This window comes from Gambusia affinis, linkage group LG05 (assembly GCF_019740435.1).
Source record: "Gambusia affinis linkage group LG05, SWU_Gaff_1.0, whole genome shotgun sequence".
NCBI lineage: Eukaryota > Metazoa > Chordata > Actinopteri > Cyprinodontiformes > Poeciliidae > Gambusia > Gambusia affinis.
The window spans coordinates 16,603,418-16,618,530 of record NC_057872.1 but is presented as its reverse complement, the minus strand read 5'-3'; the positions used below and the strand labels follow the sequence as shown (position 1 = coordinate 16,618,530).

Below are 15,113 nucleotides of genomic sequence, written 5' to 3'. Positions count from 1 at the left end.
GTTTCATGCGTGCCGTGACCTTCTGTGCCTTGCAGATGACTTCTTAGAGTCTTATGAAGCAACAGACTGTCAGAGTAATCTGTCCGTCCCTCCGTCTCAGCGCACGGCTCCTTATCAGCTGTGCCTCCAATAGAAAATCTCCCAAGAAAAAGGACCGAGGTCCAGAGGGCAAAGTCTGAGGGGAAATTAGAAAGATAAACACAGATCTCTGAGCTGCTTAGGAAATTCCTGTATTTCATACATTGTTTTGTCCTGTTTAAAACTTTTGTTCACAATCAAACTATGTGATGATTAAAAATGACCAATCCTTCAAAGAATTAGCCTGCGACTTGGTTGCTTTTGTTTCCCGTTGACTAAAACAGAAGAAATCTTCCTGTGTTTGAGTCAAACGGTGAAGTTTACAGCTAATATCAGGTGATAATGGGTTTGTCTTCTGTATGTGTCAGTGTCCTGCTCTTCCTGTCTCTGTCAGGCAGGTGAGCTCCCCCATCGTTGGCCGGCTCCGTATACAGGCAGGCTGATTAGACAATCATTAGATCCAATAAAACATGATGGTTAACACTCGGGTTAACGTTTGACCAGAGGGATGAAGCTGTTCAGATCGCTCAGAGGTTTGACTCATTTGGTCGCCACTGTGAGGTAAGTCACTTCTGTCTCCTCTGTCCTCGCTCTCTGGGTCAGGGTTCGGCCTGCTGAAGCTGGACTTCTTCAGGATGTAAATAGAGGCAAACAGAGCTGCTTGATTTGACTTTGGTAGATTATTTGGAACATTTGTCAAGCGTTTTCAGATAATTGCCAGATTACTGTGATCTTGACTTGACTTTGGCGAGGACAAGAACAAGGCGTTGGCATATATGAACTTCTGCTAATTTGCTTTCGAGTTTGCTTCTTATATGTGCAACTGCATGCATAAAAATGTTGTATTTATCATAATAAAAGGTGAATTTTGCGCTGACAGAAACTGTTTAATCATTGTGCTTAAGGTTTAAGAGATAATCTGAAATCCTTGTATTGTGCTGCCATTATAAGCTTCAGTTTCAGAGTGTTAAATCTTCACAGCAAATCACTTCCTTATTTGATTTTTAGGAAACTGACCCAGATATGTATATGTAGACAGATAGCGTGTGACCAGTGAGGTAAAATTGAACCAATAAACAAACTGATTATTTTATTAAATCTGATGTTCAATAGCAGAAAAATGTTCAACAACAAAGATTTTTGTATTTAGGAGTCTCTGTGCTGATACTAAATGAGTTGTGAAAGGAAAAGGTCATCAGCCAAGAGTCAATGTCACCTTCACTAAATGGGTCGACTTCACTTGACTCCTTCACCTGCAAGTCCCAGACCAGGGGCTTTACCATCATAATCATATTAAAAAAAAACATTCTAGTAATTATTTTTATTTTGTTCAGGTTTCTCTGTGTTTCTGTAGTCATATATGTTTCTGTTTGCATTTATTCAAACTGGAATCTACCACAATAAGTGATCTTAACTGGACTTTTATGCTGTAAATCTGCCAAAGTTCATGTCAAACTGGGTTGTTTTTAATCAAATGAATCCCACATGAATCATTCCTCGTCACACTGGTCCAAAAACATACAAATTTAAGCTTTATTTTAGCCACTGAAGCAGTATTAAAATAGAAGGACTGCAGACTCTGTAGGGATCATAAAACAGCCTGTCACAGTTCAACCCTGCAGGATCTGATTTACAGGACAGAAAACCAGCTGGCTTTCAGTTTCTCCTGCAGGGCAGGTCGCTGATTCACCAGGAAGGTGAAGTCTCTGTGAACTTAAAGCTCCCATTCAGCTCAGAGTGTGCACACGTGCAGACTCAAGGACAAACTTCCTTTTGGTGCAGCCGATGTCTTTGTGAATCAGTGACTCATTGTGCTCAAGATAGAAGATAAAATGTGTTTCTTCAGTCTTACCCTTAAATGTTTAAGTATGGCCAGACATATCAGTAATATGATACATTTAGTTCTTAATTCACTGCTTCTTCTGTCCACATTTTTAAATATAAATGCATAGAATGATGTTAATTCACTGTTAATTCACTCAGTAACTTGTTTCTGTGAATGAGGTGATGAACAAAACTGCAAGACCCATGATGCAGCACAATAAACATCATATTTACACCTAAGAATATTTTGTCCCTATAAAGTTGATTAATTCAGTTTCTCTAAATTTAAATCAAAGCGCTCTTGTTAAAAGCCCAGATTGTCTCCTGCATCATGGAAACCCTTTATTCGAAAAGATTTGACTCTTAAATTTGGATTTCAACAGTTTATCAGGCCTTAAATGAAGTATCAGTAACTATAACAAAGTTTTCCGTAAACATGTAAAAAGATGCTGAACTTTGGCAACCTTGGTGTAAAATCCCCAAAGCTGAAAATAGCAACTTCAGTTGTACTAAAGTCATGTGTAACTTGTTTCTGAGTTCAAAATAAGTGATTTAAATTCAGCCATTTACACAGATTGAAGTATTTTTAAACAACAACCATGCAGAAACCTGGTAAAGCACTGAGGTACAAGAGATTAGACGCTTTTAGTTGTTTGAAATCCGTTCTGATTTTGTCACTTTTGTTTTTCTTGCTTCTTTCTCCCACCTCGCCTCCTCTTCCTCCTCCTTCGCAGCCTGTGGTAATGACACCCATGGTGCATCTGTTGTTGCTCCCATTCCTGCTCAGCATTGTGAGTACATCGCACCGCCAACTGCTGCCTCAGCCGGCCTTTGATACATATTCATCTCCACCATGAAGCTGTTAAGGTGTCTGCAAGCCACTCGATGTGTGTTAATGCTTACATCTGGAGCGTCAGAGGAGTGTTTTAATGTGCTCTGGCTGTTCTCTGTGAGATGATACACCTTTAAAGGAACCTTTAATCTGCAGTTTCCCTTCAGACTTTGCTCTTCTGCGCTCAACAGGAATGTGGAAATATATCTGCCGCAGAGCATTTTTGGCTCAATAAATAACTGCCCTCAATGTTTGACCAGATTAATGTCGACTCTGTGTGACTTTTAGTTGTACTTCCAGCGCTGCTGTACTTGAGAATGATTGACCCGTCTCTTCATGCTTCGACAGGCTGCAGGGATGGACCTGGAGGAGCTGAAGGGCCCGTTTGTGGACATTTCATTAGATGTGAACGAGGCAACGGCAGTGCCCCATCCGGTGCATCAGGTAAAATACACAACGAAGAAGATCAGGGAGGTTTGGATTGTCCAGAACGTCTTTTTGTAGGAAACCAGAGTTATATAAACTTGAAAAGAAGGCAAAATACCAAATACTGAAACTGAGAGCTTCTGTTTTTTTATTGTAATTATTATTCACAAAAGTCTCAAGTTGCTTTTCTTTTTAAATAGTTGGGACATGTAAAGATGTGGTGGATTGATAAACAGGTCAGCAACATGACTGGTTATGAAAAGTGAATAGAAAAAAACAAATAGTTAAAGAACAACGTTTGTAAAACATTGAACAAAACCATTTTGTTTTTTGTCAGTAACAATGCATTGGAAATGTTTTCCTTTTTTTATATTTTACTCCCATCACAGCTACATGCTTTGATGTATTTCAGTGGAACGTTGTGTGACAGACCAACAGAAATAGTGGCAAATAATTTTGAAGTGGAAGAAAAACAATCTGTGTTTTTTATTTTATTTTATTTAGACAAACAAGATCTGCAAATCGTGATGTGCATTTGTATTAAGGCTTCTTTACTCTGAAAACGGCCAAATCCAGTGAAACAAAATCCTTTCTTAAATAATTTCTCTGACTGCGTGGAATAAGATCCCTCTATAAACCCATCTGGTCTGTGAAGTTCCCAGAGAATATTAATGAACAGACAGCATCATGAAGACCAAGAAACACTGCAGGCGAGTCAGGGAGAAAGTTATGGAGGAATTTGATGTAAGATAATATAAGGATGTTCAGGAAAACTTTAATATATTTTCAGTTTGTCTTTTCAATATGAAGAGAAGCCCGAGTACCAAGAGTCGTTGAGTTATTCTGGTGAATGAACTCTATTTTGGTTGTTTTTACAGTTGAGGGCCAACTTAGCATTGAGTCAAGCCCTTTTTTTTTTTTTTTTTTTTTTTTTTACCTATCACCATGTTTCTCCATATTTAGTCCTTCCCCAATTTGTCTCCAACCACTTTCAACTTGTAAACATGCTGCATTCAAAGCACCTCTTCAGTGGAAGCTCTTCAGGTTGAACTTTTTTGCTTTTTTTTTAACCTACTTCTTAGAAGTGATGTGCTAAATTTAGAAAGTGAAAGGAAACATGTTTTTCTGTTTTTTAATGTCTTCCATGGTAGAAATAGATTTTCAGATGTAGAAAGTGTAATTTTTTTTGCTCTACTACAGATGTTTTAGTGAAAACACATTTAATTGCACCCACGGTAAAAACGTTTTAGACGACCAACATGGAGTCTTGGGGATTTGTTTTTACGTTATTTACCATCTCTGTTTGTCGTGACAAGATAAACTTTGATCATTATCCAAATAGCTTTTTTTATTGTCATTTTCCAACTTGTAAAATTCAGCACATATTTACCTTAACTTTCAAATTGTTCAATTTTTTAAGCGTTCCTATGAGAAAGGAGCCTCTCTTTTGACACATATTTATACCCCAGAACAAGAAAGCAGAAAGTTGTGTATTAGTAATGAAAGGTTTTCCTATAACCTCTGATTTTATTTAAACTCCTGTAACATGGGATTGTTTTTTTTGTTCCTCTAAATAAATGTAATCAAATTAAAGGTTGGGTTTAAAAAGATTGTTTCAGTCACTTTATGCCGCTCCAATAAAAAAAGTTTTGCACAGCTTTTTTAGTGGTGAATAAAACGAGACAGGGAGCAAAAAGAACTGTAAGCCTCTTAAAATCACAAGCTTTTTTTTGTGATTTATAAAAAAAAATCACTTTTAACTTTCCAACACAGACAGTTGTAAGGCCTTAACTGGGAGGAGAATTACAGATGGTGATAAAATTAATCATAATTTAAGTTTTCTTGTAACCTTTTGACTCAGCTGAAAAAAAATCACCCTGTGGTTTAATCTCTCTGTAGTACGTTTTTAAAATTTAGGAAAAGAGAGAAATCTATCTTTGTATTAAGTCTAATCTTTGTTCTCCTGTCTTTCCCATTTTCCACGGCATAGTTTCAGGTCCCTGCAGGTGTTACTGGTTTCAAGATGAGCGGAGAAGGCTTGGACATCTTTAAAATGTCCAGTGACGGCTGGCTTTACCTGGAGAAACCTCTGGACTGGTCTGAGGACACCCACTACGTGTTCATCGTAATAAGCTCTGTCTTTCATTCGTGCTCCAAAAACTCATGATTTGCGGTGGAAATGCAGCTCCTGCTCATGAGCAGCATGGTGTGTGTTTACATCCAGGTGGAGGCAGTGGGAGATGAGGATGCAGTGGCTGACACAATAACTGTGACCGTAAACGTTTTGGACGTAAACAACAACGCTCCACGGTTCAATCAGGAGGTCTACACAGCTGTTATTCGGGAGAGGAGGAAACCAGGTGAGCTTCATGTGACTCTTTATCAGAGGATCTAATTTCTTCTGCTGTTGAAGAGCTGCTATTTTTATGCATATTTCAGACACCTGATCATTTTCAAAATGCACCAACAAAGCATATTTGTACAGACTTTTGTTTTACTTCAGTAGATTGATCAGCTCGTTTAAATAAATCCTATTGCAATCCATAAGTATCTAATATGATACAAATTCTAAACAAAAGAAAACGTGTTTTAACATTGATTTTCTTCTTAACAGTCTTTCATAAGGTCCAGATTTGTAGAGATAAGGACCAGTAATTATAATAAATTTGCTTACTTGACCTGTGAATCTCTCTTTTATTTTTTCCTATTTTGTTTTATTTTGAAATTATGAAGCCAGTTAGAAGTTAAACATACTATTTATTTATTTATTTATTTAAGAATCTTTGACCATTTTTGCAGGCCCAGCTTTGATCCAGGGCCTGTTTCAAATTACTCTGTCAACCTTTCTCTGTAATACCTGCATAACTCCGGTTCTTTTGGTTTCTTCAGATGTCCCCTTCGTCCAAGTGTCTGCAACCGACAAGGACGACCCCACGACTCCAAACGCTCGCCTGCGCTACAGCCTGATCAGCCAGGTCCCCAACAACAACAACATCTTCCTGTTCCAGATCGACCCCGAAACCGGAGAGATCTCCACCACTGAAGAGGGTAAAATAAAATTCATTCTCACACATGAGCACAGACCGGAGGCCGGGCAAAGCTGAGCAAGGCTCACCGTCTGTGGGAGTCTGTAATCTGTCCTCTCTCCCTGTAATCCATCAGAATAGCGGCAGTGCAAATCCAGATTACACAGATCATCCTGTCCACCCAAGATTAATGCTGATTGGAGGCAGATTTCCTGAATCTGTCGCGTGATGTCGACTCTTACTAATTTAAATTTGCCAGAAACTGTGCAGTTTTAAATTTGAGCATCTCAGTTTAAATACTGATAATCGATATTTAATCAGTGTCTCTTTCAACAGGAGAAGAAATGCTGAAGGCCAAACCAGGAATCCAGTTTTCCAGGGGAGAAGAGCGGAGCATCAACTCCCTGGAACGAAAGTTTGACGACTACTGTCCAGGACAGAAGATCCCATATGAACAAAATCCATTCTTCAGCTGCGTAGCGACACAAGGTTGGTTCCCTGAAATCACAGATGCTCTCTCCAATTTGGGCCTAAAAATCATTAGCTAACACCTTTTACTTTGATACCAAAGTGTGGATAATTGGGTGTTAATCTGAGCTCAGTCAGGGAGACAAGTTAATATCACAAAATTAAATGTTTTGAGGGGCCTTTTGCACCCTGGAACACTTTTAGTGAAATATAAAGTGTTTCTAATCTTAGTTTTCTTCTTGCTGGTTAGAGATGAAGAGGCGTAACTTGGACCCTGTGGAGGATCCTGACTACATCCTGTTCGTCCGCGTTCAAGATCTGGACGGAGCCACAGCGACGGGTCTGAGTGCAACTGCCAAAGTTTACATTATTGTTCAGCCCAACCTGTGGGTCAACCCTGGGCCGTTAACTATTGAGGAGAACCTAAAAGGAGATTATCCTCGTGTTGTTGCTAAGGTCAGCTGGAACAGAACACATAAATATAAAACGATCTCGCTAATTCAACTCTAAAGGCAGATCCTGACTCTCATCCTCTGCTTTGTTTCTGCATCCAGGTCCAGTCTAATGACCCTGATGCGGGCTACTCGTTAGTGCAGAAGGAGCGAGAGCTCCGGTTCCCTTTCCAGATTAAAGAAAATGGAGAAATACTTCTGACAGAGGAGCTGGACAGAGAGCAGAAAGACATGGTAGAAAACAGAGCCGTGAAAATACTCCTTAACAACATGGATTAGAAAAGCTCTATCGTTCACCACTCTGCTCTTGTTTCAGTACATTTTAGTTGTATTTGCAAAAGACTCCAATGACATTGAGGTGGACCCACCCATGGAGATTCAGGTTCTGGTGAAGGACGTGAATGACAATGAGCCTGTGTGTGAAAATGAGGAAACTGAAATGGAGATCCAGGAGAATGAGCCATTTGGTAAGTTGTGATTATTACATAACACCAAAAATGGGGCAGCTGCAACAGATTTTATTCATCTTGCTGTTGCTCCAGCCAGGTTTTTGTCATGACAAACTAAAACTAAAATAACATACACCCATATGTATGTATTAGTACATACTCAAGCATGATTGACAGCGCTAAGACCCGCCTCCTGTGATGGAGAGGTGTTTCTTCAGATGACTTATTCAGGTCCATAAGGAGAATATGGATGAGCTTAATTTTTTTCACATATTGTCTGTTTGAAGGCATGGTGATAGTTTCAACAAATATGTAAAAATCTTTTTTATTTTTTTTTTTTACATATAAAAGTTACATAAAGCAGCTTTAATTGGTCAGTATATCTATTTAGGAGTGCCTTTGGGGCCCTTTTAAGACAGAGTTTCTGAATTACTCTGTTGTTATTTTTCGTTTCAGGCAGCGAAGTGGGACAGCTTGTGGCCCATGACATCGACCAACCAGGAACTATAAATTCTTTACTTACTTACACCATCGTCTCTGAAGGTCCATCCAGCTCACAAAGCAGCTTCTATATTGACCAAAGCAATGGAAGAATCCAGGCGTTGCGCTTGCTTCAACGTAAAGAACAGAATATTTACAACTTAGACATCAAAGTCAGCGACTCAGGTAACGCTCAGCCCTTTTACAAACACATCTTAAGGTAAACTTCAGGAGAGTTTTATTTTTAAATGAATCCCTGCACCCAGAATTGAGCACCATCTGCAAGGTGATCATCAAGGTTATCGGCGTGAACAACGAGGAGCCCGAGTTTGAGAAGAACTACGTGAGTGCAGCGATCATTGTTTAGTCCTGGTGGAGTTGTTTGGATCATGTTCTCACTGAGTGTGTTTTCTGTGTGAAGTACGGGAACCACAGTCTGGCGGAGGACGCTGAGGTGGGCAGCACGGTGCTGACCATCAAAGCCACAGACACAGACGAGCCCGACACTGGCAGCTCCTACATCATGTTCGACATCTCCAAAGGAAACGACGGAGACGTCTTCACCGTGGAAACTGACGGCAAAGGAGTCGGTTATGTCGTCGTTGCAAAGGTGAAACATCCACACATGTCTGCGCACTTACGATACATTTTTATACTGGTTTCTTTTCCCTATTTGTATTTCTTTGTTTAACAATAACTAGGTAATTAAAGGGATAAGTCATTGCTTCCTTCTTTTAAGATGCTATTATAGCTGATTGGATTTCTAATAGATTTAGGGTCTGAGGAACAGGATGATGGTTGTTTTTGTGTCTAGTGAACTTTTTATGTTTTTGGTTCATTAGGAATCTTAAAGCAATTCTCTCCAGCAAGGTCAGCAGAACTTTGAGGGGATAAAGAGGCCCAAAGCTTCATGGATTCTCCACTGTACTTTACAATGTGCATGTGTTCATGTGCATTTGTTTCATGGTAAACCCAGTGTGAACTGTTTGCTGCTAAAAAGCTCTACCTTAGTTTTATCTGACCAAAACATGTGATCCCAGTAGAGTATAACAAAATGCATGTTTACGTTTGTGATGGTAGAACAAAAAAGTTTTGTTTTCTGGTATTGCTACCTAAAAATATGTTGTTAAGGAGACTTTGGGGTGCTATGGTAAGGTAAAGTAAAGATAATTTTTTTTATAAAGTACATTTTTAAAGTGCTTTACATGAATTAGAGGACATAAATGCAAAACAGAAGAAAAGCAAAAGAAAAACAAAACAACAACAAAAGTACTTCACAATTATAACCTAGGAGGAGTTTCCCTAAGGAATAAGACTAAGTAATCCACAATTTATAAACTGGATTATAAATTTATACCCTAGTAGGAGTTTGTATAGATCTACTTTCGGGATTATATTGTGTTAATGCTCTAAAAGTAAAATTTCCAGAAGAAAACAATTGTTTTTACCTCAAAATGCAGATGGTACTGTGCCGGCTAATGGAACCCTAAAATCCCTGCTTTTAAATTAAATATAATACATTCATTATATTTGATGGTTACTTTATTTTTCATTTTTTATTTTGCCATATCTCTGATGAAAACCTTTAAAAGAAGCCTAAACTTGAAGATTTGTTATAAATACATATTTAAGTAGTTGAAAAGTTATTAACGCTGTCTTTTTAATGTAAAAGGTAGAACGTCTGCATTTAAAAGTTAACATACCAATGACTTACTGTGAATAAAAAAACAAAACAATGTCCACCTGTTTGATCCAGTCTCTGTAAGCAGTTTGCTTTCTGCATCCACAGCCTCTGGACTTCGAGTCCCGTTCCACCTTTGACCTCCAGATTGATGCCCGTAACACAGAGCCGCTGAGGAAGGGTGTGGAGTACACCAGCAAATCCACCGCCACCCTGACCGTGAACGTCAACGATGTGGATGAGGCCCCAGAGTTCATGATGGACTCCATGGATGTCGTCGTACCAGAAAACTTCACAAAGGGATCAGTGCTGTTGAAAATAAACGCAAAAGACCCAGAAGGGTCAGAGATCAGGTAAAGAGAGCTCAGCTGTTTCTCTCAAATCTGCTTTAGACGTTATAACGTTACATTTACGGAGGTGCATCAAAGAAGAGATGAACATGTAAAGAGGAACACAAGATGCAGGATGGAAAGGCTGCTTTAATCTTGAGATGCTTTTATATTTTGTTTTTACCCTAAATTGTGTCTAAAGAGGCAATCTCACAAATACTCATCACTCCTTGTTTTATTTTTTAACTAAATTCTGAAATTTTCTTCACCTCAAGTCTAATACATTTAGCCCAAGTTGCTAAATGTACCCACTGTTTTCTGAGTGCATCAAGCTTAGGACAGCAGACAACGGAAACATATCAAATCTAGTTGACAATCTGCTTCTAGAGCTTGAATGTCGGCTTGTTGATTTGTTGAAGAAAACTACAGATTATTTTTGTGCACCACTGCTGCACAGGTCACAAGTTCAGAGTGAGTGTTTATCACAGTTGAGCTGTGGTTTCAAGACGTTGCTGATGGTTGTGTGTTTGTGTGCAGCTTTAAGCTGGACGGCGATGATAAGGGCTGGCTGGAGATCAATCCTGCCACTGGAGAGATCAAGACCAAAACCAAGATGGACAGAGAGACACTGGAGACCTTTGATGTCACTGTCACGGCCTTCGAGAAGAGTGAGTGGAGGCAAAATAGCAGCAAATCGCTGTGAAACTTAGATCTGAGGACTGGTAGGGAATTTAATTTAGTCGTTTTCCAAGTCTGGATGAACATGAAAGGACCTAAACATAGCATGGAAATATGCTTATGTGCCACATTATATCCTTAACACAAAATAAAATTAATGATCTCTGAAAATGAAGTGTCATTACTGTGATTTATACTTGAATCACTCATCCAGCACTTTCAGAAACTCTTTCAGAAATAAAAAAAAAATTACATTTCATTGCTTTTTCAACCTCTTTGGGTTTTAAACATCTGTAGTTCTTATTCCGAAGCCAAACAAATAAATGAATAAAAAAAAGGAAAGTACAAACTTAAAAAAAATATACTGTTTAATGTAGATTAATCCAGTCCAGATTTGACAAGTCTAATTGTTAAGGATTTTGGTATAGATGTGCAATCCTCCATTTCTGGACTCAATTGAATATTTAAGGCCTAAACACAGACTTGATATCTTAAAAGTATGAGCCATAAAGATTAAGTAAACATGGATCAAACATTTGTTTGTCTTCATGTCCATGTCAGTGTTGTCCCTGATTTGCCTCCGCAGACAATCCTGACCGTTCCTCCGAGCGCGCCGTCCACGTCCGGCTGCTGGATGTCAACGACAACGTTCCCAAACTAACAAAGAACAATGACTTCATCTGCATGCAGAACATCAAACCCCTCATCATCGAGGCCAACGACGGTGATGCCGACCCCTTCTCTGCTCCTTTTGATTTCGCCTTTACAAAGAAATCCCCCAACTGGAAGTTGACGAAGCGTGATGGTACGCTTGTTTAACAAACTTAATAGGATGATCCAGAGAGGTGGTTTTCTTGACTCTAATTTTGCTGACCTGGTTCTGTGCAGATTCCTCCGCTCAGCTGCAGTTGACCAAAAAACCGCTGAAGGAGGGAACGTACTCTCTTCAGATCACCGTTAAAGACAGAGCAGGGATGGGCATCCCAAACCTGTTTGAGGGTAACTTATTTGTTTAAATTGTCTTCAAACTAAACCTCATTCTTCTCCTTTTCTTTTTTGGAGAGCTCTTTTTCTGTTCAGTTCTTGTACCTGATGAATAATGACGGCAGATAGTGGCATGTTGCCTAAAAGTGAAGAACGTGGACACATAAAGGACAAAAGGACTTCAATTCAGGCAAAAATGATGCTTCACTCCATGTCTCCTCTCTGCTTTCCAGTGAAAATATGCAACTGTACAGCCTTCGGCTACTGCTACACCCCACCACACGGAAAGAGCTTCAAACCTCCGATGGGACTCACCATCGGGATCTTAGTCGGCGTTCTGGGATTTTGTGGTAAGTCAGACATAAAGTTGAAACCAGAGGCTCAGACATACTGAGCGTTCTCTCAGCTTGTTGACTTAAAAATTTATTTTTTTTTCTTTCTGCATAATATTAAATCAGACTCAACTTTATTAAAGGGGCGGTATTCTGTAAAGTCAACTTCTTTCTTTTTTTGGCTTTACGTCATGTTATAATGTTATTCCAACATCTAAAACATACCTGGGGTGTTGCCTTGATTTTTTAAATTTTTTTGTGCGTGTTTGAGAAATACTTTAATCTCCATAGTAATCATTCAACTGTGCAAAACGCCTGGGTGGACCTACAGCTACCTTATCCTCAAAGTTTCAGTTTCCAAGCTTTCACTTCAGAGAGCAGCCAACCCCTACAGCTCCCCCACTCAGCTCCTTCAGACTAGCCAGCAGCAATTAGCAAACACCTGGTGGAACTGCTGAGCTCGTTAAATGAGCTGCTCCACAGTGAGAAAATGTTGCTAGAGGTTTAGTAGAAGAGTGATGTTGTGATGATTTAGTGAAGGTAGTTTCAGAAAGAGCAAGAGTTTCTTGAAGAGACACAGGCCCAATTTCAAGGCATTAAATATCAAAGTCAAATTTATTTTAAGTGATATTTGATATATACAGTTCTGGAAAACATTGAGAGACTCCACTGCACTGAAACCCATTAAAAACCTCCTGGTTATTTTCCACCAAATAATGATTTATGAACTCTTCCTGAATTGAAACATCAGGATTGTTGTTTCTAAAGGAACATTGACTTGTTTTCTTTGCATTATTTGAGGTAAGAAAGCACTGGATCTTTTGTTGTTATTTTAACCATTTCTCATTTTCTGCTAATAAATACTAAATTTTTACTTGGAATTTCAGACATGTCAGTAGTTTATAGAATAAAAGAACAATGTGACACGATCAGAGAAACTGATCATTTTAAGTGGTCTCTTATTTGTTCCCAGGGCTGTTGTATTGCATTTTTATAACAATTGAAGCTAACATAGTTACTTATGTGCCTGACAAACACATAACACTGCCCCTTTAAAATAGTATTTTTTAATTTCCTTTAGTGTTTGGTGAAATTCTGTTGAAACTCCACGATTCAGTTTTTAACATTTTGGGTTACCCGACAACAAGCTTCTAATAATAGTTACGTTTTGTCCCTTTCCTCCTGACTGAAGCGGTGAAACTGAGTCAGGTTTGAAAAAAGTTTTTTGCGTCTAAATTTTTCTGCTTCATCTGACTACATATTTACTCTCGTTGCAGCTATCGTCTTCATCATAGTGGTAAAGCGCTCAAGTAGAAACAAGAACGACAATCAACCAGAGGACGGGGAGCGGAAACCCATGATGTAGAGACAAGAGTGTGAAGTTTTATTTATATACAGAAAGTATCACAAATTATCTTAGAGGAGTTTTACAAGCCGTACAACATACACACAACCTGTTTTCTCTTCCCTATCCTGCCTGAAAACTGTAAACATGCATCTTGTTTTTGTCTTCCTGTGAGAACGTTTAGTCTTTAATGTTTGGATGTTTCATTAAGTGAGATGTGATTTAACATCCAGCTCATCCATATTTATTTACGATGAGCATCCTTGCTGGTAAGTAAACTAAGAGAATTACGTATAAAAATTTAAGAAAATCCCTTTCAAGTTTTCTGTTTAATTTAGCCAGTAAACGTTTTATGAGTGGATTCTGATTATTAGATGCTGTACAGACTAAAGTCACTCTGGCCAGCTGAGCGTTCTCACAGCTTGTTGACTTAATGTATTAAAATGACTTTCTCAGACGGCCTCATTAGCAGTTTCACTGTTTCAAATGATTTAATATGTTCTTTTTCCTCTCAGGCCCAGTGTCTACTGATGTTAAGTAACATGCAAATGAACAGTTATTGGATTGTTTTTGTAAAGAGCAGCTTCCCAATAAACAGAAACCTGGGATCTACTTTGGTTTTCACTGGATTCTTCTGTTTCTGCTGCTCAGCGTCAGGAAAGACGCGTGTTGCTGCAGGTGATGGGGTGACATAACACACACGTCTCCTCTGTGATTTCTTCGTCGTAGATTTTACTCTGCGTTTACAGTCGCCGTTGTTGCATCCCCTCCTCCTTCTGCTTGCCAGTCTGTCACTAAGCATTCGAGGCCGCGGCGCAGCCTCGCAGAGTGATGCTCTGAGTCATTTATTTGACAGTGGGAGACAGGCCACGGATTGTCAGCTGTGTTGAAAGGAAGATGGCATGATTGTGGTCTTTTACGCAGCACAAAGAGGCCCCCGACACACATGCAAGTGAGGGCTGAGATGGGGGCCCACGTGTGCTTCCACGAACATGCGCCCACTCCCAGCCATGTGTCACGTGTGTGAGTCGGTGAACTGCCTGCTGTGGGATCCAAAAGCCAAAGGACGGAGCCACAACCCGCTGTTTATGTCTGCAGTCCATCTGTATCTGTATCTGAGCAACACTTCTCCACAACAAAGGTGCGTGGAGAAGTTGAAAGGTTGAGGATCAGCAGCATGGAAGTGGATGAAAGACAGAGTAAACGACGTGATGGATGAACCGCCTCTTCCTATCAGATCTCACCCACACTCTCACAGACATGCAGCCTTATTGTCCTTTAGTCACCACCAGAGAGGACATTTGTCCAAATATAGAATCTCTGTTGATCTTAGCTTTTAGAACTGATTTTTCATTTCATAGCTGCTTAGATTACGGCTTAATAAGAATGTGTTTCAGGTTAAAAGCTGCAATTTTGTCAACAGTAAGCTTGCAATAAAGCAAACAATCCAGCAACAGTGAACAGGCATGCAGTTATATAACACCTGCAGCTAAGTTAATTTATTTGTATTTTATCAATAATATTTATGCCAGTTATTCTATCTCATCAAGTATTGCTCAGATTACATTTTTTCACCTCTGAAAAGCTGAGATCTGCATAAATGTGCAGAATCAAACTATACAGGAACAAATCTTTCACACAATACTCAACTAACTACTTTCAATGGGCCTTTTCTTGTTTGTTATCCTTAGGTAGATCTAACAACTAAAACGAAAGAATAAAATATTGC

The 15,113-nt window shown here is 39.2% G+C and overlaps 1 protein-coding gene across 1 annotated transcript; it reads left to right on the top strand.

Moving 5' to 3' along the window:
- Positions 1-619: 619 nt before the first annotated feature.
- Positions 620-13,996, top strand: cdh17 (cadherin 17, LI cadherin (liver-intestine)). The gene is made up of 19 exons (XM_044117402.1): positions 620-639; positions 2,637-2,693; positions 3,083-3,178; positions 5,151-5,285; positions 5,385-5,520; positions 6,050-6,208; positions 6,523-6,675; positions 6,905-7,110; positions 7,209-7,340; positions 7,423-7,573; positions 8,012-8,221; positions 8,302-8,378; positions 8,457-8,645; positions 9,825-10,069; positions 10,583-10,713; positions 11,310-11,528; positions 11,612-11,722; positions 11,941-12,057; positions 13,317-13,996. Exons 2-19 carry the CDS (start codon positions 2,646-2,648, stop codon positions 13,403-13,405), a joined length of 2,604 nt encoding a protein of 867 aa, XP_043973337.1. The 5' UTR covers positions 620-639; positions 2,637-2,645; the 3' UTR covers positions 13,406-13,996.
- Positions 13,997-15,113: the final 1,117 nt, after the last annotated feature.

What these genes read in the sequence shown, in the direction of transcription:
- cdh17 (XM_044117402.1), top strand. Translation starts at nt 2,646, where the DNA reads ATGACACCCATGGTGCATCTGTTGTTGCTCCCATTCCTGCTCAGCATT. An exon ending in GATCTCCACCACTGAAGAGG is followed by an intron (nt 6,209 to 6,522) that starts GTAAAATAAAAT and finishes CTCTTTCAACAG; the next exon opens with GAGAAGAAATGCTGAAGGCC. An exon ending in CCAGGAGAATGAGCCATTTG is followed by an intron (nt 7,574 to 8,011) that starts GTAAGTTGTGAT and finishes TTTTCGTTTCAG; the next exon opens with GCAGCGAAGTGGGACAGCTT.